The 25,463-nt window shown below is 45.9% G+C and overlaps 1 protein-coding gene across 1 annotated transcript in view; it reads left to right on the top strand.

Moving 5' to 3' along the window:
* Positions 1-25,463, top strand: part of MMP2 (matrix metallopeptidase 2) — an 876,267-nt gene that overhangs the window by 782,214 nt on the left and 68,590 nt on the right. Inside the window, exon 12 of the mRNA XM_040328746.1 lies at positions 7,441-7,550. Coding sequence (XP_040184680.1) covers positions 7,441-7,550 — 110 coding nt within the window. The remainder of the gene's footprint in view (positions 1-7,440; positions 7,551-25,463) is intronic.

Here is a 25,463-nt window from a genome sequence, read left to right as displayed (position 1 = left end):
TACTTCCAGTCACAGAATACAAAGTTGTTTGCTGTCCGGTGAACGCCTGTGGCCATGGGCTAATTTTTGGGGCCTGTACTGGCCGGCACTTACTTCTGTATCCGGTGAATGCCAAATGTACCATCAGCCACATAATACAAAGTTGTTTGCTGTCAGGTGAACCCCTGTGGGCTAATTTTTGGGGCCTGTAATGGCCAACACATACTTCTGTATCCGGTGAATAGCTAAATTTACTTCCAGTCACAGAATACAAAGTTGTTTGCTGTCAGGTGAATGCCTGTGGCCTAATTTTTGGGGCCTGTAATGGGCGGCTGAAACAAACCCACCCAAGTACTAGGTGGGGCTCCCTCGAAGTGAGACCCCATGAGAGCAGGCGAACTAAGCCAGAAGGCCATGTCCACCCACTCCCAAGACGTTCAGGGCAGGCCCGAGGACCTACACCCTACTAATCACACTGTGACAAATGTGCTACACCAAAATAAAAAATACATAAAAGTGACAACACAGGGGTAAATAAAAAGAGAGTGGGGAGAAGGAAGATGAGGGAGAGTAAAAGTGACCATCGTGCAATGCAATGGCCGACACTTACTTCTGTATCCGGTGAATGCCTATTGTACCACCAGCCATAGAATACAAAGTTGCTTGTTGTCAGGTGAACACCTGTGGGCTAATTTTTGGGACCTGTAATGGCCGACACTTACTTCTGTATCTGGTGAATGCCTAATGTACCACCAGCCACAGAATACAAAGTTGTTTGCTGTCAGGTGAACGCCTGTGGCCGTGGGCTAATTTTTGGGGCCTGTAATGGCCGACACTTACTTCTGTATCCGGTGAATGCCTATTGTACCACCAGCCACAGGATACAAAGTTGTTTGCTGTCAGGTGAACGCCTGTGGCCGTGGGCTAATTTTTTGGGGCCTGTAATGGCCGACACTTACTTCTGTATCCGGTGAATGCCTATTGTACCACCAGCCATAGAATACAAAGTTGCTTGTTGTCAGGTGAACGCCTGTGGGCTAATTTTTGGGGCCTGTAATGGGTGGCACTTACTTCTGTATCTGGTGAATGCCTAATGCAGTGTTTCTCAACTCCAGTCCTCAAGGCGCCCCAACAGGTCATGTTTTCAGGCTTTCCATTATTTTGCACAGGTGATTTGTTCAGTTTCACTGCCTTGGTAATTATCACAGCCATTTCATCTGAGGGAAATCCTGAAAACATGCCCTGTTGGGGCGCCTCGAGGACTGGAGTTGAGAAACACTGGCCTACCACCAGCCACAGAATACAAAGTTGTTTGCTGTCAGGTGAATGCCTGTGGCCGTGGGCTAATTTTTGGGACCTGTAATGGCCGACACTTACTTTTGTATCTGGTGAATGCCTAATGTACCACCAGTCACAGAATACAAAGTTGTTTGCTGTCAGGTGAACGCCTATGGCCGTGGGCTACTTTTTTGGGGCCTGTAATGGCCGACACTTACTTCTGTATCCGGTGAATAGCTTAATGTTCCTCCTAGTCACAGAATACAAAGTTGTTTGCTGAGAGGTGAGCTAGTAAGTAAGTATTTTGTGGCTGCAAATGTGACCTGCAGGTTTTTAATGTTTGCCTGCCATTAAAGTCAATAGGTCCCGCTGCGAACTTGCGGTTTGCGAACATTTGCAAAAGTTTGTGGTTAGCGTTCGCAAACCGTCCCGTCAGATGTTCGTCCATCACCAGTCGTGTGGACAGATTCTCCCACCTGAGCTGTGGATCTCTGCAGCTCCTCCAGAGCTGCCACAGGTCTCTTGGCTACTTCTCTGATTAATGCTTTTCTTGCTTGGCCTGTCAGTTTAGGTGGACGGCCATGTCTTGGTAGGTTTGCAGTTGTGCCATACTCTTTCCATTTTTGGATGATGGATAGAACAGTGCTCCGTGAGATCTTCAAAGCTTGGGATATTTTTTTATAACCTAACCCTGCATTAAACTTCTCCAAAACTTCATCCCTGACCTGTCTGGAGTGTGGTGCTTGTGTGTTCACTAAGGTTCTCTAACAAACCTCTGAGGGCTTCACATAACAGCTGTATTTATACTGAGATTAAATTACGCACAGGTGGATTCTATTTACTAATTTGTTAACTTCTGAAGGCAATTGGCTCCACTAGATTTTAGTAAGGCTGGGTTCACACTGGTACGACATGACAGTCATACTACTTTGGATCCAAATTTGACCTGCGACTTGAAGTCCGACATGCGTTTGACTTCAAAGAACAGGGATCCGACTTCGATCCCGACAATACCAGGCACTGTGTATGGTATGAATCTTGAGGAGGAATGTGGTGGACGTGAAAATAAAATGAATATTTTATTATTTTTATTATTAGAATCACTGAAATGTTTCTCTTTCCTATATTCCCTATACTGTTTATTTTTTTTATACGCATTATGCATATGTATGTATGGGTATGTCACAATACTGCTTATTTTCCTTGAGGATTTTATATCAGATATTGTTTTAAAGTTATGAACCCAGCATTGAAAATATGAAAAAACAGATATAACATTGTAAAAAGTTACCATTTGAAATGGAGATACAAAAGGACATTTTATTGAAAGCAGCTCCATCCCCCCCACTCTTCACTCCCTCCTAAATGCCTCAATTGTAACAGGAAAGCCTCCCCCTCCCCTTCCCTTCACTCGGAGCTTGTGTGACTTTTAAAAGGAAATCTATGCCTTTGGATGACATGAGGAACTTTGAGTCTTGTAACAAGAGCTGTTTATGCTAGATATGAACTTCTCCTCCTACTTTTCCTTTTACATTGGTTTGAGGAGAGAACCCTTGCAAAGTTGACCAAGGAGCCCCTGTGTTTTAGTATTAAACAAAGAATCTTACATGTGCTCACAGGAGGGCATGTGGGGAGGAGGGTAGAGTGGGTGTGGATGTATAATGTGAACCAATCAAGTGCATGTATTTGTGATTCTGTGGTTTTAATAAAAGAGCCAGCAGGCTCCAGTCACTTTCTCTTGCTGGTGAATGCTGAAAGAGGTGAGATGTGGTATTTGTGTCTATAGATTGCACAGTCTCACCATATTAATTTGGACAAGCGGCAGAATGGGTTTCGCCCTGAGAAATTGTGTCAGGAAATTAATTAATCTATTACAGGAACTCCATACCAAATAAAAAAAAAGCCTGTATTCCCCTCTAGGAGCATACCAGGCCCTTTGGATTTTAAGGGGAACCCCCTACGCCAAAAAAACAGCGTGGGGTCCCCCCAAAATCCATACCAGACCCTGGTACATCTGGTCCCCATTTTTAAGAGAGATTCATAGAGGGAAGCTTTGTAAAGCCTCATACACACGATCGGACTTTCATCTGACTTTTCCGTGGATTTTTATCTGAAGGGGTGTTGGCCGCGAAGAGGCACAATCCAGAGTAGACACACAGACAGAATTCTCACCGCTCCAGGTGAGCCTCGTGATGATCTAAGCACTGACGCCAGTGCGAAACGTTGGCCATACTGATTTTTGTGGGCTTGCAGTGACTGTATGCACAGTTGAAAATAAAGACATCTCTTTTAAAGAAGATTTTGGAGTGCGGCTGTCCAGCTTTTGTTCTTTTGTTTTTTGCCTTGGCCGCGAAGAGGGCGGGAACTCGCATGGGGACCAGATGTAAGGGGGAACTCGCATGGGGACCAGATGTAAGGGGGAACTCGCATGGGGACCTGATGTACCAGGGTCTGGTATGGATTTTGGGGGACCCCCACGCTGTTTTTTTGGCGTAGGGGGGTTCCCCTTAAAATCCAAAGGGCCTGGTATGCTCCTAGAGGGGAATACAGCCTTTTTTTTATTTGCCGGGTTCCTTTATTGGGTTTTCTGCTCTTTTGCCTTTTCCCTTATCTGAGCACACAGCCAGGCCGGTCAGGAAAGGGGGTGGGGGTGAGCTAGCGCCCCCCCTCCTGAACCATATCAGACCGCATGCTCTCAACATGGGGGTGGGTGCTTTGAGGCAGGGGGCCCTGCACCCCCCACCCCAAAGCAACCTGTCCCCATGTTGATGAGGACAAGGGCCTCTTACCAACAACCCTGGCCATCGGTTGTCGGGGTCTGCGGGAGAGGGCTTATCGGAATCTGTGAACCCCCTTTAATAAGGAGGCCCCCAGATCCCGGCCCCCACCCTATGTGAATGAGTATGGGGTACATTGTACCCCTACCCATTCACCTGGAAAAAAAAATTCAAAAATAAAACACACTACCCAGGTTTTTTACAAGTAATTTATTAGGTAGCTCCGGGGGTTTCTTTTGACTTTGGGGTCTCTTCCAACTTCTCCACTCTCTCCGGCCTCTTCTCCGTGCTCTCCGGTTCTTCTCCCACTGTTCGGTGTCTTCTGCCAGGTTCCTCTGCTTTCTTCTGCTCTTTTGCCTCCTCTTTTGCTAGCTCTTGCCCGGTCTTCTTCATCTTCTTCCCTCTGCTCTTCTTCTGATGTAGTTGCGACGCTCTCTCCTGCTGTAATGCCGTGTGCGCAACGACTTATATTGTCATGGGGCGTGGTCACTGGGTGATGTCATCCGGCGACCCCGCCCTCTTATGACGTTACCATCCCATCATGCCCTGGGTGGTGACATCATATATGCCAATATAAGTTGTTGCGCACCGCACACACGGTATTACAGGGGGAGAGAGCGACGCGTCCCCACCCCCTTTCCTGACTGGCTGGGCTGCGTGCTCGCATAAGGTCTGGTATTGGTTTTGGGGGGACCCCCACACTGTTTTTAGCACAGGGGGTTCCCCTAAAAAATCATACCACACCGAAGGGCCTGGTATGCTCTTAGATGGGGAACCTTCGTTTTATTTTTATTTGGCGTGGAGTTTCTCCTCAAGATCATCAGAGCACAAGTTACATGCCAAAGTTGGATCATGCAAGACGTCAATAGGACTTTGATCCAACTTCAGTGATATTCATTGGGATGAAGTGGGATCAAAATTGGACCAAAGTAGTGCAGGGAGCATTTTCAAAGTCGCTCCCATAGGGAAACATTGATTTTCACACGTCCATGCGACATGAGCTCCCAATGTCGGAGCGTTTGTCACACCAGTGTGAACCTAGCCTGAGGGGTATCAGAGTAAAGGGGGCTGAATACAAATGCACGCTACACTTTTCAGATATTTATTTGTAAAAAAAAAAACATTTATCATTTTCCTTCCACTTCACAATTATGTACCACTTTTGGTCAATTCCAAAAATCCCAATAAAATACATTCATGTTTTTTGGTTGTAACATAACAAAATGTGTAAAGAGGTATGAATACTTTTTCAAGACACTGTATGCATGTATTAATAGTCTATGCTGTAATAATTGTACAATATAGGGTAATATACAGTATGTTTGCTATTGCGGTCCACTTATTCCCTTCTATTATGAACGACTTCCTGTCCACCCATTATCTATAAACGGTGGACGGGAAGCTGCGTCGATGTGGGTTAATGTACGCCTACGTCACTTCACATTGACGGTTCCTGCGTGGCTCACAGAGCGCGCACCAGGCATTCTGGCGCACAGGACAGCGGATCACATTACATTACCATGTAATTTCTGTGTCCATTCACAGTGAACAGAAGGTGAACGAAAAGAAAGAACGGACGCTGCAGCCTTTGAATATACTGCAGTGTCAGCCGGCCCCAGTGTCTCTGATCACTGCCCCAGTGTCCCGGATGCCCCCCAGAATGTAATAGAAAATGCAGCCAGACCTGTCATCTGTCCCAGTGCTCACCTAAACACTGTCATACACCACACCAGTACCATGATCACCGCCATTTGTCATACCAGCATCCTGATCACTGCCATAAGCAATACCAGTGCCCTGATCACCGCTATATACCATACCAGTACCATGATCACAGTTTTTTTACATTATATTAGTGCCCTAATAACCACTATACCCCATACCAGCATCCTGATCACCGCCATACCCCATATCAGCGTTATGATCACCCCATATGTCATACTAGCATTCTGATCATCCCCTATGCCATACCAGTGTCCTGATCATTGCCATACTCAATACCAGCATCTTGATCACTGCAATACCCCATACCAGTGTCCTGATCACCACAGTACCAGCGTCCTTATCACCACCATACCTCATACCAATGTCCTGGTCACTTCCATACCCCATGCTGGTGTCCTGATCGCTGCCATATTTCATAGCAGCGCCCAGCATTTTAGGATCTCAACTTATACATTTTCAGATTGACTGTATATCCCCTAGTTTGTATACTCCCTAACTTTCACACAGACTAAGTAATATACACTGTTGCGGGTTAGTTTTACCCAAAAAATTTAGCATAATACATTTTGCCCTAAATTTATGAAGAAAGATTATTTATTTGCAAAGTTTTATAACAAAAACTAAGCAAAAACATATTTGTTTCATAATTTTTAGTCTTTTTTTAATTTATATAGCAAAAAAAATAAATACCACCAAAATACCAAATACCAGCAAAAGAAAGCTCTATTAGCTAGATTCAGGATGGCGAGCTCATATCCTTTCGGCGGCGTAGCTTAAGGCATTTAGGCTACGCCGCCGTAAGTTAGCGAGGCAAGTACATGATTCACAATGTACTTGCCTGCTAAGTTACGGCGGCGTAGCCTAAAGCGGGCGGGCGTAAGGGTGCCTAATTCAAATTTGGCTGAGGGGGCGTGTTTTATGATAATTAGGCTTGACCCAACGTGATTGACGTTTTTTTGCAACTGCGCATGCGCCGACCGCCTACATTTTCCAGTGTGCATTGCGGCTAAGTACGCCGCATGGGCCTATTGATTTCGACGTGGATGTAAACTACGTAAATCCCTATTCACGGACGACTTACGCAAACGACATAAAATTTCAAAGCGAGAACGGCGGCCATACTTTAACATTACTATTCCAACTATTTGTTGGAATAACTTTAGGCCTGATAAAGCGTTACGTAAACGGCGTATCTGTACTGCGTCGGTCGGGCGTACATTCGTGAATAGGCATATCTAGTGATTTACATATTCTACGCCGACCGCAATGGAAGCGCCACCTAGCGGCCAGCCAAAATATTGCACCCTAAGATAGGACGGCGCAAGCCGTCGTATCTTAGATAGGTTTAAGTGTATCTCTGTTTGAGAATACACTAAAACCTAGGTCGGCGCAGATTCAGAGTTAGGTCGGCGTATCTACTGATACGCCGACCTAACTCTACCTGAATCTAGCTATATATGTGTGAACAAATGGGTACAGTGTTGCATGACCGCACAATTGTCATTCAAAGTGCCACAGTGCTGAAAGCTGCAAATTGGCCTAGACTGGAAGGGGGTGAAAGTGTCCTGACTTGGGAGTGGTTCATATAATATCAATATACATTGCATCCGTATTTTTTGGTGAAGTTTCTCTGATGAAGTTTAAACTTAAATCAAATGTATTTCTTATCTTATTTGCTCAGATATAATGAAGCGAAAAAGAAAATGGACCCTGGTTTCCCAAAACTAATTGCAGATTCATGGAATGGCGTACACGATAATTTGGATGCTGTGGTAGATGTCCGTGGAAGTGGTAAGTTGCCTTGTGACTTATTCAGAAACGTATGCAAACAATCAAGGCAGGAGAGAGCAAACACTGGCCCAGATTCAGCATAGCTTGCACTTTATTTGCGCGGGCACAGGGCAACGATTTTGCCCTGCGCCCACGCAAATATTTTGCGCTGCCCTCGATTCACGGAGCAGTAGCTCCGTGAACTGCGAGGGCGCGTCGGCAAATTTGCCCGGCGTAAGCACGCACAAGTTAAATAATCCCGCCGGGGGCGGGAATCATTTAAATAAGGCGCGCTCCCGCGCCGAGCGTACAGCGCATGCTCCGTCGGGAAACTTTCCCGACGTGCATTGCGGCAAATGGCGTCGCAAGGACGTCATTTGCTTCAAAGTGAACGTGAATGGCGTCCAGCGCCATTCACGAAGCACTTACGCAAACGACGTGAAATTCAAATTTCACGTCGCGGGAGCGGCGGCCATACTTTAGCATTGGCTGCCCCTGCTATTATAAAGGGCAGCCTTGCGCTAAAGTTGTCGTACGGAAACTCCGTACCTGGCTTGCGCGGGGCCCGCGCAAGTTTGTGAATCAGTTGGTAGTATGCAATTTGCATACTACACGCTGATCACAATGGGAGCGCCCCCTAGCGGCAAGCACAAGAATGCAGTCTAAAATCTGCGAGGCATAAGTGCCTTATGCCGCGCAGATTTTAGGCTGCAGTCGGTGTAACGAGGTTCCTGAATCAGGAGCACTCGTTACACCAGAGCAAGTAAGCAATTGCGCCGTGTAACTTATGGTTACACGGGCGCAATTGCTTCTTGAATCTGGGCCAATGCCTTCACACAGTCCCTCTTGAATACAGGCACAGATTATACTAGAAGTGGTCTGGGCGGGTCCTGGAAACCCCTCATGCTGTCACTTAAAACTGGACACTGCTCATGTTCTTTATGATGTTCTACACATAATACTGGAATTCAACATCCAAATGCTGTTGGCAGCAAACACCTCCTTTATTCAATGACTGGCTGGCACTGAAGTCAGAGACACAAGAATGCTTTTTCGTTTCCTCTTGATGCTAGTTGGACTGAAAAATGAAGCATGTTTTTACTCTCTGAAACCAGGTGGAAATTAAGAACAATGAGAGAGCTTGGTGTTTCACAAAGTCTATTCTTCATCTAAATGCATTTACAATGAGTGACAAATGTTATAGTAACTATAGTGTCTATAGTAACATTAAAAGGGTTGTAAAGTTTCACGATTTTTCCACCTTAATGCAGGGATGCCCAACCAGTGGCCCGCGGAGCCCTCTGATGTGGCCCGCGACCTCCTGCTCTGGTATGGAATAGAATAGAATACTGTTATATAGCCCTGGTTCACACTGGGTACGATTTGGAACGATTTGAGATGCGATTTGACATGTCAAATCGCATCTCAAATCGGCGGCATTTGCCGGCAATTGTCGGCAATGGCACTGTCCTAATCAGTGCGACGCCGCATCTGCGATTTCAAAAAGTAGTTCCTGTACTACTTTTTGCGATTTCGGGCCGCGATTTACATTAAATTGCGGCCGAAATCGCGGCAAAATCGCGGCCGCGAAATCGCGGTAAAATCGCGCATTTTACCACGATTTTGAATTCGCAGCAGTGTGAACCTAGGCTGAAGGTCAGTTTATTACTAAAATTACAGTGTATGTATGGGCATATCTGTTCTGCAGTGGTTACTGGGCTGCTTTCAAACTAATCCACAGATGCAGAGCAGTGCACCTGTGGGTTACCTGCACTGAGCCATAGACTTCTATTACCTGCGAGTTTGGTGAGCTTTCTGAAAGTGCACCAAACCTGCAGAATATAATAGAAGTCTATAGCAAAGTGCAGAAAAGCCAAAGGTACACTGCGTTGCACCCGTGGTGCGAGTAACCCGCAGCGCATCAGTGTGAAAGCAGCCATGGGCCCCTTTCACACGGTCAGTCCAACCCAGTTGGACCCTCTATTCACCTCTAAGGAGTGGCAGATGTAAATTGAATTGTGTCCTACCTGCAATTTAACCTGCTATCCACCCGCTCCGCTAATTGTGGCCCGTGACCAGTTGCCAAGTCGCTTAAGTGGCCCTTGCGCTTAAAAAGGTTGGGCACCCCTGCCTTAATGCATCCTATGCATTAGGTGAAAAAAACATCCAATGCCCTACCATTTACTTACCTGAGCTGTCCAAAGTCCCGCTTTGTAAATGCGCTGGCTTCTCGTCCAGGCTTCTCAGCTCATTCATTGAATGATCGATAGCAGAGCATCCATTGGCTCCCGCTGCTGTTAATCAAATCAATGACGCGGCATGCCGGGGGGCAGGGCCGGGTGATACAGTCGCCGGCTATGGCCGCCGACTGTATGACAGGAGCGTGCCCTCAAGCTTACCCCCTTGGGAGAGCGATTCCCAGAACGGTGGTTAGCTCTTGCGGGGAGGAGCCGAGACAGCCGCCGAGGAAACCCAGAAGAGGAGGATCGGGCCACTCTGTGCAAAACTAACTGCACAGTGGAGGCAAGTATGACATGTTTGTTATTTAAACGGGAACCTTTACTAACCCTTTAATAGGGAAGAGCTCCGCGTTCGATTCGAACGTATGTTCGACTCGAACATCATCTGTTCGTCCGTTCGTTGAAATACGAACAAAACGGGTCGTTCGCACCAAATTCACCACGGCCCATAATTCACTGTGGCATTGCGCGCTGATGATTGGCCAAGCATGCACTATGACCCACATGTTTGGCCAATCACAGGGCCGTCAGTACAGAGAGCCGTAATTGGCCAAAGCCAGGGTGGCTTTGGCCAATTATGGCTCAGGGCTTGCCTGCAGGGCGGCCTTGTGTAGTGTGTTGAGGCGGTGTTAGTGAAAAGATCAGTCCTAGAGAGAGAGAGAGAGAGAGAGAGAGACAGTGTCTTTTTTTCTAGATAGATAGATAGAGCAGGCAGGCTAGACAGTTTAGTTACATTTACAGTGTGTAGAGGATATATATACATCCCAGGTGTTGCACATATATTTATACACTGTATAGTTTAGCTAGATCAGCTATTCCTATTTGTCAGGCAGTTGATTGTGCTAGCTGCAGTGTTCTAACGTGTTGTATTGCCCGTGTGCTGTATAGTTTGCACCTAAACCTACTTGGTGTTTACTGCACTTGTGCTGTATAGTTTGCACCTAAACCTACTTGGTGTTTACTGCACTTGTGCTGTATAGTTTGCACCTAAACCTACTTGGTGTTTACTGCACTTGTGCTGTAAATTTTGCACCTAAACCTACTTGGTGTTTACTGCACTTGTGCTGTATAATTTTAAAAGGAAAAGCTGCGCTGTAAATTAGATCAACATAAATCTTCAATTATGTTATGGGCACACAAAACCCCAGTGCATTAAAACTGAAAAAAAGTTGTGCAAAAGTTCAAGAAGCAGCATTGATGTGATCCCTCCCCCTCCCCAGGAAGTGGAAAGGGCTGAGCTGTTCCTGGGGACGATACATTTCATTCACAGTGCTGTGTGTGGAGTGTGCAGAGTGGTGACCATTGCTGTGCCTCCTCCAGCCTGCACAGAGCCAGGACTCAGGTCACCAAGGAATACATCACTAGACCTCTTCAGGAATTACCAAACCCGATATAAGACAAGACGTTCATAAGCTGCCCAACACAAAAAAATAACCCTGGAACAATCAGAAGGCTGGACTGTCTGAGTGAAGTTGTAATGTCCTACGACGCTCTCCAATGACTAGTTATATTTTTAGTGTTTTTCTCCTCTGGGTTACATCTATGGAGAAAGTTGGTCTGACATAGAAGATTGGTGAAACAGGAGAGAGAGTGGCAGTTTACCCAGGACCCTTACTGACCTATGTGTATACATGCCTGATTTATTTCTTGCTCTGGTAAGCAGTTGGTACATAAGTGGTGGTGGATTTGTCATCTGATTCACAAGATTTTGCCTGAAATTTAGCCTCACCCATTCGGAGAACTCTCTGTCACTTCCTGCAATCTTCTGTGATACATCCTATATGGACTTTTGCACAACTTTTTTTCAGTTTTAATGCACTGGGGTTTTGTGTGCCCATAACATAATTGAAGATTTATGTTGATCTAATTTGCAGCGCAGCTTTTCCTTTTAAAATCGTATTTTTGTGTGTATCTGACATATATATTATTTTCATTTTTATTATTTTTCACATTATTTTTATAGTGTCATCACTATTTCACCTAATAGACCTGCGCAGTATCTTCCAATATATATACTTGTGTTGTATAGTTTGCACCTAAACCTACTTGGAGTTTACTACACTTGTGCTGTATAGTTTGCACCTAAACCTACTTGGTGTTTACTGCACTTGTGTTGTATAGTTTGCACCTAAACCTACTTGGTGTTTACTGCACTTGTGTTGTATAGTTTGCACCTAAACCTACTTGGTGTTTACTGCACTTGTGCTGTATAGTTTGCACCTAAACCTACTTGGTGTTTACTGCACTTGTGCTGTATAGTTTGCACCTAAACCTACTTGGAGTTTACTGCACTTGTGCTGTATAGTTTGCACCTAAACCTACTTGGTGTTTACTGCACTTGTGCTGTATAGTTTGCACCTAAACCTACTTGGTGTTTACTGCACTTGTGCTGTATAGTTTGCACCTAAACCTACTTGGTGTTTACTGCACTTGTGCTGTATAGTTTGCACCTAAACCTACTTGGTGTTTACTGCACTTGTGCTGTATAGTTTGCACCTAAACCTACTTGGTGTTTACTGCACTTGTGCTGTATAGTTTGCACCTAAACCTACTTGGTGTTTACTGCACTTGTGCTGTATAGTTTGCACCTAAACCTACTTGGAGTTTACTGCACTTGTGCTGTATAGTTTGCACCTAAACCTACTTGGTGTTTACTGCACTTGTGCTGTATAGTTTGCACCTAAACCTACTTGGTGTTTACTGCACTTGTGCTGTATAGTTTGCACCTAAACCTACTTGGTGTTTACTGCACTTGTGCTGTATAGTTTGCACTTAAACCTACTTGGGGCTAGATTCAGTAACACTTCCGACAGGCGTATCAGTAGATACGCCGTTGTAAGGCTGAATCCACGCTGTCGCAACTTTAAGCGTATACTCAAACTGAGATGCGCTTAAATGTTGCTAAGATACGAAAGTCTCCTACGCCGTCGTATCTTAGGGTGCATATTTACGCTGGCCGCTAGGTGGCGCTTCCGCTGATTTCCGTGTAGAATATGCAAATGAGCTAGATACGCCGATTCAGAAACGTAGGCGCGCCCGGCGGATTTTTTTACGTCGTTTACATAAGGCTTTTTCTGGCGTAAAGTTATGCCTGCCATATGAGGCATAGCCAATGGTAAGTATGGACGTCGGGGGCCGCGTCCAATTTTACGTTGATTACGTCGTTTGCGTAAGTCGTTCGCGAATAGGGCTGTGCGTAATTTACATTCACGTCGAAAGCATTGAATTTATGCGGGTTAATTTGGAGCATGCGCACTGGGATACTTTCACGGACGGCACATGCGCCGTTCGGAAAAAGCGTCATTTACGTGGGGTCACAATAAATTATCATAAAACACGCCCGCATCTTCCACATTTGAATTAGGCGGGCTTACGCCGGCCTATTTACGCTGCGCCGCCGCAACTTTGCTTTGAGAATACTGCACTTGCCTGTCAAAGTTACGGCGGCATAGCGTATATGCGATACGCTACGCCCGCCTAAAGATAGGCAAATCTATGTGAATCTAGCCCTTGGTGTTTACTGCACTTGTGCTGTATAGTTTGCACCTAAACCTACTTGGTGTTTACTTCACTTGTGTTGTATAGTTTGCACCTAAACCTACTTGGTGTTTACTGCACTTGTGCTGTAAATTTTGCACCTAAACCTACTTGGTGTTTACTGCACTTGTGCTGTATAATTTTAAAAGGAAAAGCTGCGCTGTAAATTAGATCAACATAAATCTTCAATTATGTTATGGGCACACAAAACCCCAGTGCATTAAAACTGAAAAAAAGTTGTGCAAAAGTTCAAGAAGCAGCATTGATGTGATCCCTCCCCCTCCCCAGGAAGTGGAAAGGGCTGAGCTGTTCCTGGGGACGATACATTTCATTCACAGTGCTGTGTGTGGAGTGTGCAGAGTGGTGACCATTGCTGTGCCTCCTCCAGCCTGCACAGAGCCAGGACTCAGGTCACCAAGGAATACATCACTAGACCTCTTCAGGAATTACCAAACCCGATATAAGACAAGATGTACATAAGCTGCCCAACACAAAAAAATAACCCTGGAACAATCAGAAGGCTGGACTGTCTGAGTGAAGTTGTAATGTCCTACGACGCTCTCCAATGACTAGTTATATTTTTAGTGTTTTTCTCCTCTGGGTTACATCTATGGAGAAAGTTGGTCTGACATAGAAGATTGGTGAAACAGGAGAGAGAGTGGCAGTTTACCCAGGACCCTTACTGACCTATGTGTATACATGCCTGATTTATTTCTTGCTCTGGTAAGCAGTTGGTACATAAGTGGTGGTGGATTTGTCATCTGATTCACAAGATTTTGCCTGAAATTTAGCCTCACCCATTCGGAGAACTCTCTGTCACTTCCTGCAATCTTCTGTGATACATCCTATATGGACTTTTGCACAACTTTTTTTCAGTTTTAATGCACTGGGGTTTTGTGTGCCCATAACATAATTGAAGATTTATGTTGATCTAATTTGCAGCGCAGCTTTTCCTTTTAAAATCGTATTTTTGTGTGTATCTGACATATATATTATTTTCATTTTTATTATTTTTCACATTATTTTTATAGTGTCATCACTATTTCACCTAATAGACCTGCGCAGTATCTTCCAATATATATACTTGTGCTGTATAGTTTGCACCTAAACCTACTTGGTGTTTACTGCACTTGTGCTGTATAGTTTGCACTTAAACCTACTTGGTGTTTACTGCACATGTGCTGTATAGTTTGCACCTAAACCTACTTGGTGTTTACTGCACTTATGCTGTATAGTTTGCACCTAAACCTACTTGGTGTTTACTGCACTTGTGCTGTATAGTTTGCACCTAAACCTACTTGGTGTTTACTGCACTTGTGCTGTATAGTTTGCACCTAAACCTACTTGGTGTTTACTGCACTTGTGCTGTATAGTTTGCACCTAAACCTACTTGGAGTTTACTGCACTTGTGCTGTATAGTTTGCACTTAAACCTACTTGGGGCTAGATTCAGTAACACTTCCGACAGGCGTATCAGTAGATACGCCGTTGTAAGGCTGAATCCACGCTGTCGCAACTTTAAGCGTATACTCAAACTGAGATACGCTTAAATGTTGCTAAGATACGAAAGTCTCCTACGCCGTCGTATCTTAGGGTGCATATTTACGCTGGCCGCTAGGTGGCGCTTCCGCTGATTTCCGCATAGAATATGCAAATGAGCTAGATACGCCGATTCAGAAACGTAGGCGCGCCCGGCGGATTTTTTTACGTCGTTTACATAAGGCTTTTTCTGGCGTAAAGTTATGCCTGCCATATGAGGCATAGCCAATGGTAAGTATGGACGTCGGGGGCCGCGTCCAATTTTACGTTGATTACGTCGTTTGCGTAAGTCGTTCGCGAATAGGGCTGTGCGTAATTTACATTCACGTCGAAAGCATTGAATTTATGCGGGTTAATTTGGAGCATGCGCACTGGGATACTTTCACGGACGGCACATGCGCCGTTCGGAAAAAGCGTCATTTACGTGGGGTCACAATAAATTATCATAAAACACGCCCGCATCTTCCACATTTGAATTAGGCGGGCTTACGCCGGCCTATTTACGCTGCGCCGCCGCAACTTTGCTTTGAGAATACTGCACTTGCCTGTCAAAGTTACGGCGGCATAGCGTATATGCGATACGCTACGCCCGCCTAAAGATAGGCAAATCTATGTGAATCTAGCCCTTGGTGTTTACTGCACTTGTGCTGTATAGTTTGCACCTAAACCTACTTGGTGTTTACTGCACTTGTGCTGTATAGTTTGCACCTAAACCTACTTGGAGTTTACTGTACTTATGCTGTATAGTTTGCACCTAAACCTACTTGGTGTTTACTTCACTTGTGTTGTATAGTTTGCACCTAAACCTACTTGGAGTTTACTGCACTTGTGCTGTATAGTTTGCACCTAAACCTACTTGGTGTTTACTGCACTTGTGTTGTATAGTTTGCACCTAAACCTACTTGGTGTTTACTGCACTTGTGCTGTATAGTTTGCACCTAAACCTACTTGGTGTTTACTGCACTTGTGCTGTATAGTTTGCACTTAAACCTACTTGGTGTTTACTGCACTTGTGCTGTATAGTTTGCACCTAAACCTACTTGGTGTTTACTGCACTTGTGCTGTATAGTTTGCACCTAAACCTACTTGGTGTTTACTGCACTTGTGCTGTATAGTTTGCACCTAAACCTACTTGGTGTTTACTGCACTTGTGCTGTATAGTTTGCACCTAAACCTACTTGGTGTTTACTGCACTTGTGCTGTATAGTTTGCACTTAAACCTACTTGGAGTTTACTGCACTTGTGCTGTATAGTTTGCACTTAAACCTACTTGGGGCTAGATTCAGTAACACTTCCGACAGGCGTATCAGTAGATACGCCGTTGTAAGTCTGAATCCACGCTGTCGCAACTTTAAGCGTATGCTCAAACTGAGATACGCTTAAATGTTGCTAAGATACGAAAGTCTCCTACGCCGTCGTATCTTAGGGTGCATATTTACGCTGGCCGCTAGGTGGCGCTTCCGCTGATTTCCGCATAGAATATGCAAATGAGCTAGATACGCCGATTCAGAAACGTAGGCGCGCCCGGCGGATTTTTTTACGTCGTTTACATAAGGCTTTTTCTGGCGTAAAGTTATGCCTGCCATATGAGGCATAGCCAATGGTAAGTATGGACGTCGGGGGCCGCGTCCAATTTTACGTTGATTACGTCGTTTGCGTAAGTCGTTCGCGAATAGGGCTGTGCGTAATTTACATTCACGTCGAAAGCATTGAATTTATGCGGGTTAATTTGGAGCATGCGCACTGGGATACTTTCACGGACGGCACATGCGCCGTTCGGAAAAAGCGTCATTTACGTGGGGTCACAATAAATTATCATAAAACACGCCCGCATCTTCCACATTTGAATTAGGCGGGCTTACGCCGGCCTATTTACGCTGCGCCGCCGCAACTTTGCTTTGAGAATACTGCACTTGCCTGTCAAAGTTACGGCGGCATAGCGTATATGCGATACGCTACGCCCGCCTAAAGATAGGCAAATCTATGTGAATCTAGCCCTTGGTGTTTACTGCACTTGTGCTGTATAGTTTGCACCTAAACCTACTTGGTGTTTACTGCACTTGTGCTGTATAGTTTGCACCTAAACCTACTTGGAGTTTACTGTACTTATGCTGTATAGTTTGCACCTAAACCTACTTGGTGTTTACTTCACTTGTGTTGTATAGTTTGCACCTAAACCTACTTGGAGTTTACTGCACTTGTGCTGTATAGTTTGCACCTAAACCTACTTGGTGTTTACTGCACTTGTGTTGTATAGTTTGCACCTAAACCTACTTGGTGTTTACTGCACTTGTGCTGTATAGTTTGCACCTAAACCTACTTGGTGTTTACTGCACTTGTGCTGTATAGTTTGCACTTAAACATACTTGGTGTTTACTGCACTTGTGCTGTATAGTTTGCACCTAAACCTACTTGGTGTTTACTGCACTTGTGCTGTATAGTTTGCACCTAAACCTACTTGGTGTTTACTGCACTTGTGCTGTATAGTTTGCACCTAAACCTACTTGGTGTTTACTGCACTTGTGCTGTATAGTTTGCACCTAAACCTACTTGGTGTTTACTGCACTTGTGCTGTATAGTTTGCACTTAAACCTACTTGGAGTTTACTGCACTTGTGCTGTATAGTTTGCACTTAAACCTACTTGGGGCTAGATTCAGTAACACTTCCGACAGGCGTATCAGTAGATACGCCGTTGTAAGTCTGAATCCACGCTGTCGCAACTTTAAGCGTATGCTCAAACTGAGATACGCTTAAATGTTGCTAAGATACGAAAGTCTCCTACGCCGTCGTATCTTAGGGTGCATATTTACGCTGGCCGCTAGGTGGCGCTTCCGCTGATTTCCGCGTAGAACATGCAAATGAGCTAGATACGCCGATTCAGAAACGTAGGCGCGCCCGGCGGATTTTTTTACGTCGTTTACATAAGGCTTTTTCTGGCGTAAAGTTATGCCTGCCATATGAGGCATAGCCAATGGTAAGTATGGACGTCGGGGGCCGCGTCCAATTTTACGTTGATTACGTCGTTTGCGTAAGTCGTTCGCGAATAGGGCTGTGCGTAATTTACATTCACGTCGAAAGCATTGATTTTATGCGGGTTAATTTGGAGCATGCGCACTGGGATACTTTCACGGACGGCACATGCGCCGTTCGGAAAAAGCGTCATTTACGTGGGGTCACAATAAATTATCATAAAACACGCCCGCATCTTCCACATTTGAATTAGGCGGGCTTACGCCGGCCTATTTACGCTGCGCCGCCGCAACTTTGCTTTGAGAATACTGCACTTGCCTGTCAAAGTTACGGCGGCATAGCGTATATGCGATACGCTACGCCCGCCTAAAGATAGGCAAATCTATGTGAATCTAGCCCTTGGTGTTTACTGCACTTGTGCTGTATAGTTTGCACCTAAACCTACTTGGTGTTTACTGCACTTGTGCTGTATAGTTTGCACCTAAACCTACTTGGAGTTTACTGTACTTGTGCTGTATAGTTTGCACCTAAACCTACTTGGTGTTTACTGCACTTGTGTTGTATAGTTTGCACCTAAACCTACTTGGTGTTTACTGCACTTGTGCTGTATAGTTTGCACCTAAACCTACTTGGAGTTTACTGCACTTGTGCTGTATAGTTTGCACCTAAACCTACTTGGTGTTTACTTCACTTGTGCTGTATAGTTTGCACCTAAACCTACTTGGTGTTTACTGCACTTGTGCTGTATAGTTTGCACCTAAACCTACTTGGTGTTTACTGCACATGTGCTGTATAGTTTGCACCTAAACCTACTTGGTGTTTACTGCACTTGTGCTCTGTAGTTTGCATCTAAACCTACTTGGTGTTTATTGCACTTGTGCTCTATAATTTGCACCTAAACCTACTTGGTGTTTACTGCACTTGTGCTGTATAGTTTGCACCTAAACCTACTTAGTGTATACTGCAAGTGTGCTCTGTAATTTGCACCTAAACCTACTTGGTGTATACTGCAAGTGTGCTCATTAGTTTGCACATAAAGCTACTTGGTGTGTACTGCACGTGTCCTCTGCAGTTTGCACCTAAAACTACGAGGTGTGTGTACTGATTTTGTCCTCTGCAGGCCATTATAATGTCTGGAAGGACAACAAAGAGAGGCAGAGAGTCACAAGGGCAAGCAGGCTCTGCATATAGAGGCAACAGTGCTGGTGGTGGACACGGTGCATCCTCTTCAGCACGTGGCCGTTGGACACGCTCATCCTTGTTTTCGGGAACTGGCCGTTTTGAGCCTCAACATGCAGACAAATTGGTAGAGTAGATGACCAAGCCGTCCTCATCCTCCTCATCCTCTCTCACCCAGGCTGAGCTTACTTTGTCTGGCAAAGCAGCTGCCAAGGCGTCCTCTTCCCTCTGCACAATGGCATCACTCACTCCTTCCTTAGTCCAACCATGTCCTCCTGAGGAGTCCCCCGAACTGTTTCAACACAGTGTTGGGTACATGCTGCATGAAGATGCACAGCGTTTTAAAGGCTCTGATGATGGAACACAGATAGAGGAAGGCAGTAATGTGAGCCCAGAGAGAGGGGGTGCCCGAGAGGGACAGAAATCTGGCAGTCATGTTCCCCCAGCTGCAGCATACTGCCAGGTTTTCGACAGTGATGAGGGAGGGGATGATGAGGTCATGATAGGAGAGAGGAGGAGGAAGAGCAAGAGGCACAGGCACATCTCCAAAGAGGCAGGATGCCCTCCAGGGGCCAGCTTAAGGGCAGCACACCAACTGCATTACATCGCAGAGCTACGCCTGTGCAGGGCGCTGCTGTGTCTCAACGTTACTGCAAAAGTTCTTTGGTGTGGGCCTTTTTTGAGACATGTGCATCAGATCGCACTGCTGCTATTTGCAACATATGTCACAAGCGTATCTCGCGTGGCCAAAACATCACCCGCTTGGGCACCACACGCTTGACCAGACATATGTCGACCTGCCATGCAGTTTTTTGGCAAGCATACCTGAAAGACCCACGCCAAAGAACAAAGCGGACCTCCCCTTACCCCTCATCAGCTGGGATCTCCAACCCCACTAGACCCTCAGTCCTCTCTGAAGCCTGCACTGATAGGACTGAAGGTGTAGAATTAGGTGTGTCACAACCTGGTAGTACATGTGGACAATCTACTGATGGTACCAGACAAATTTCCCTGCCCCAGCTGCTGCAGCGCCAAAAGAAGTACTCTCCCTGCCATCCACATGCCCAGCGGTTGAATGCTAGCTTAGCGAAATTGCTAGCACTTCAACTGCTGCCTTTTCAGTTGGTAGATTCTGCCCCCTTACGTGAGTTTGTGGAATGTGTGGTACCTCAGTGGCAAGTTCCCAAACACCACTTTTTCTCACGGAAGGCGATTCCGGCTCTCTACCGCCATGTGAAAGGCAATGTCCATGCCTCGCTGGACAGGGCGGTCAGTGGTAAGGTGCATATTACCGCTGACTCATGGTCCAGCAGGCATGGACAGGGACGTTACCTCTCTTTCACGGCGCATTGGGTGACTCTGCTGGCAGCTGGGAAGGATGCAAGGCAAGGTACAGTAGTGTTGGAGGTTGTTCCGCCACCACGCCTCCAAACCACTACTACTGGTTGTGACACACCTCTCTCCTCCACCCCTCCTCTTCTTCTTCCTCTGTGGCCTCTTCCTGTGCTGATGTGTCCTCGGAAACCAGCCGTGCTCCGTAGGCGTACGAGGGGCTACGCAGGAATGCAGGCAAAGAGATGCCATGCGGTGCTAGAGCTGGTGTGCTTGGGAGACAGGAGCCACTCTGGGGCAGAGGTTCTGTCAGCTCTGCAGGGGCAGGCTTAGAGGTGGTTGACGCCACGCCAGCTTAAGCCAGGAATGGTGGTTTGCGACAATGGCACCAACCTCCTCTCTGCCCTGCGACAGGGACAACTGACCCATGTGCCCTGTTTTGCTTATGTTCTGAATTTGGTGGTGCAGCGGTTCTTGGGCAGGTACCCGGGCTTACAGGATGTCCTGAAGCAGGCCAGGAAAGTCTGTGTGCATTTCCGAAGGTCATATAATGCCACTGCTCAGCTGACAGACCTCCAAAGGGAATACAACCTGCCCAAGAACCGCCTAATCTGTGACATGCCCACCAGATGAAACTCTACATTGGCCATGCTGCAGCGCCTGCACACGCAGCAGAGGGCCATCAATGAGTACCTGTGCCAATATGGCAGCATAACTGGGTCAGGGGAGCTTGGTTTTTTTCCCCACGCCAGTGGGCCTTGATCAGGAATGCATGCAATGTCCAGTGGCGTCTCCAGCTTTCATATTTAGGGGGGGCACATGGGGGGACAGGGACAAAAGTAGGGGGGCCAACTATAAAATGCAATTATATATATTTATTTATATATATATATATATATATCCTGGGGCCCTTTATTACGATTCCACTATGGGCCCTTTCACATGTTCTGCAGTGAGCTCCCTTCCTACTATACTGGGGCCCCCCAGGGTGGCAGAAAACAAGAGATATATGTCACCAGCACACCAAGAAAATATAGGGGTCCAAAGCAGTGGGAGAACTATCAGGGTTTCAAAGGTTGTCTTGCCACCGGGCCCTGGTGTTCTGCCACAGTGGGGATCCCCAGCTTTCCTGTCCCTGCTATTTACAGAGCTGGTCTGGCGTCTGTCTCCTTGGCAGCATCGGCAGTCTATTAGAACCTAGTGCTGGTGACATTATGGGTGCATGCAGGGGAAGGCTGGCACTATTGGTTATAGAGAGCTGAGCCCCCAGCTGGTCACCTAGCAGCAGTAATGCTGTATAACCTTCTCTGTTGACATGCTGATCGGCATGTGATCCAGGTGATGCTCCCAGTCAGATCTAATAAACACAGTATTTATTAGCATCAAGAGTACAACCACATAAATATAATCAACCATATGATCAGCAGCCATGTGGGCTCTATGCCTGTAAAGTGTGGGCTTTGATCAATAAAATCACTGATATTTATGACTAGGATTTGACTAAGAGCATCACCTGGATTGCATCCCGATCAGCATGTCAGAGAAGGGTCCACTGCTGCTAAGCAACCTGCAGGGAGCTCAACTGTCTACAACCAATAGAGATGGGCTCGGGTGTGTTTGAAATCCCACATCCCCGATCACGCCAGGAAGCCGACACTCCACAGTGCTAATCAATGTATGGGCTGCCTAAGAGCTAAGACCAGCCATAGACAGTTTTAAATCTCAGCTGGTTCAGCAGAAACTGGCTGAGATTTGAACCATTAATGAGCAGATTATCTTATGATTATCACTAGTGGTTGCTGTATAGTCACTGGTGATAATCACTGTTTGTCGGGAGAATATAATTGCTGGGCAGGAGGGATATTCCCCTGTCACCACTGTCTGTTGATGGGGGAATCATGCAAGTTTCTTTCCTGCAATCTGTGGATGCAGGAAAGAAATTTGCACCGTATATTATCTGCCTAACTGAAAGTGAAAGTAAATTGTGAATGTTTTAAAAGAACAGGAGAGGGGAAGGGAGACAGATCGGGGGGGACAGAAGGGATGGAGATAATGAAGTTCAGTGATTACAGTGTACTGCAGTCTGCAGTGCACACACTTAAACACGGCCCAGGCTAGAATATCTGGTTGTGTGAGCGCTCGCATTATGCAGTGTCGGCGAGCACAGGGAGGGGGAGGAATCCCCTGCAGAGCTGACTGGGGACGCTCTCCCTCTCGGGGAGCAAAATACAAAAATTGCAAAAAAAATATATATATTTTTTTTTTTGGGGGGGCACATGGTGGGGCACAGCATGATGTTGGGGGGGGTCAGGGCCCCCTCTGGCCCCCCTAGGGACGCCTCTGGCACTGTCCTGTCACCATTTGAGGAGGCCACAAGGATGGTGAGCAGTGACAGTGCATGCATCAGTGAGACTGTCCCTCTTATTCACATGTTGGAGCACACGCTACGTGGAATAATGGACAGGGCCCTTGAGGCAGAACAGAGGGAGGAAGAGGAGGACTTACTTACCTCTCAAGGCCCCCTTTATCCAGACAGTGGTCCTGCTCGCCCGCCTAGCACACAGGAAGAGGACGAGGAGGTGGAGGAGGAGGATGATTGTATCAGCAGCATGGAGGTGGAGCCTAGCACTCAGCATCAGCAGTCTTCAAGGGATCACTTAAGGCCCCGTACACACGAGAGGATCCATCCGCTGGAATTGATCCGCGGACCGGCTCCAGCGGATAGATCCCCTGGTGTGTACAATCCAGCGGATCTGTTTCCGCTGATTTTTATCCCCTGGGATGGATTTCCAGCGGATAAAAATTTTAAGACATGCTTTAAAATCTATCCGCTTGAATCCATCCCAACGGATTGATCCGCTGGTCTGTACAGACTCACCGGATCAATCCGTCCGAATGAATCCCCCGCATGCGTCGTAATGATTCGACGCATGCGTGGAATTCCTTATATGACAGCGTCGCGCACGTCGCTGCGTTATCATCGCGGCGACGGAGTGACACGTCATCGCGATGGGATTTCGGGGCGGATTTTGATCCGATGGTGAGTACACTCCATCAGATCAAAATCCTCGGAAATCCTCGAGAGGATTTATCAGCGGAAATGGTCCGGTGGACCGTATCCGCGGATAAATCCTCTCGTGTGTACTAGGCCTTACAGTCCCAAGGAACCCATGGATTTTTACGTGGCTGGGATGAGGTGGCTGCGGATCCTGTCGTCCTCAGTGACCCAGAGGACTGTGCCCCGAATGCCTCAGCAAATCTACGCTGCATGGCCTCCCTGATCCTGCAAAGCCTGCGTAAGGATCCTCGTATTCGTGCTATCAAGGAGAGGGATCATTACTGGCTGGCAACTCTCCTTGATCCACGTTACAAGAGTAAGGTTGCGGATCTTATCGTGCCGTCTCAGAGGGAGCAGAAGATGAAACATCTTCGGGAGGCCTTGCAGAAAGGTCTGTGCAACGCGTTCCCAGAACCTGGGGGATTACCAAATCCTGGTCCTGGACAACGTGTTGTTGAGGCTTCGGTGAGTCACAGAAGGAGCGGTGGAGAAGGTGGCTTTCTGACCGATGCGTTCAGACAATTTTTAAGGTATGACCGGTTCCAGCAACCATCTCCAGCGTCTGGTTTACATGGTGCGGGAATACCTAGGGGCAAGATCAGACTTTGACACCTTTCCCACCAAAAATCCTCTGGCTTACTGGGTCTTGAGGATTGATCACTGGCCAGAGCTTGCACGGTACGCAATTGAGCTACTGGCTTGTCCTGCATCCAGCGTTCTTTCAGAATGCACATTCAGTGCTGCTGGAGGCTTTGTGACCGATCACAGGGTGCGCCTCTCCACCGACTCCGTCGATCGACTGACCTTCATAAAAATGAATCAGGCTTGGATCAACACCAGCTACCAAGCACCTGATGCTGATGTAACTGAATATTTTTTTTGAAATGTCAGATCCCTTGGAGACTGCCTATGCTGATGCTGAGTGACTGTCCTGTTATGCTGCTGACTGAATATCCTTTTCCTCCTCAATGATCTTGCTGATAGCTAGTAAGAACATTGTTGGTTCTGGGCACCGCCACCAGTGCCTAAGGCCCAATTTTTCTGCCCCTGTTTAACAGGGACGTATATTAACAAATTTTGATGCAATACTTTGCATGTGGCTTTTTGCTGCGCTCCAATGACATTATCTGTGAGGGGTTGCAGTGTTGTGGCACCGCCACCAGTGCCTAAGGGCCAATTTTTCTGCCCCTGTTTAACAGGGGCGTATGATAAAAAAAATTTGATGCAATTCTTTGCATGTGGCTCTTTGTTGCGCTCCAATTACAGTATCTGTGAGGGGTTGCAGTGTTGTGTCTAAGGCCCAATTTGTCTGCCCCTGTTTAACAGGGGCAAGTAATAACAATTTCCGATGAATTTTTTTGCAGCAGGCCTTATTACTGCGCCCCAACTAGAGTATCTGTAAGGGGTTGCAGTGTTGTGGCACCGCTACCAGTGTCTAAGGCCCAATTTTTCTTCCCCTGTTCTAGTATTTTTCTTTGTTTGATTATTTTCTAATTTGAGTTTATTGTAGCTTTCTCCTCCGTTATCATAGTGTCATGTTTATTTTCCTGTACTAAATACTCATCATTGTCAATGTAAACACCACAAATCTAGATTTGTTCTTTTAGGCAGCATTGATATAATAATAAGCCACACATTGTTGAGTAACCAAAAATATTTATTGTTTCACAATTCAAATGTGTCATTTTTATTTTTTCCAAAAATATCTTAATAGAAATTCTTTATTTTTTTTTATTTTTTTTTATCAAGAAATATATTTTTGCTTAGAAATATTTGTCAACATCAATTTTTTTTAAATTTTTTGTTATTTTTTTAGAGATATATATATTTTTCTTAGATATCTTTTTTTCTTTGACAATAACCAAATTAAAAAATATCTGGTTACAATGCATGAACAATGACCAACTTTTTAGCAGTTGTCATTGTTCATGCGTTTTAGATAAAATAGAGATTACACAATAATCTACACAATAATTTATTGTGTAAATCTTTTTCACCGATCTCATGCTTTCCAGCCTGGAGGAGAGATGTGGGGTCTTATTGACCCCACATCTCTCCATAAAGAGGACCTGTCACACA

Source organism: Rana temporaria, chromosome 11, assembly GCF_905171775.1.
Source record: "Rana temporaria chromosome 11, aRanTem1.1, whole genome shotgun sequence".
NCBI classification, from domain to species: domain Eukaryota; kingdom Metazoa; phylum Chordata; class Amphibia; order Anura; family Ranidae; genus Rana; species Rana temporaria.
This window is presented reverse-complemented; position numbering and strand designations above follow the sequence as displayed.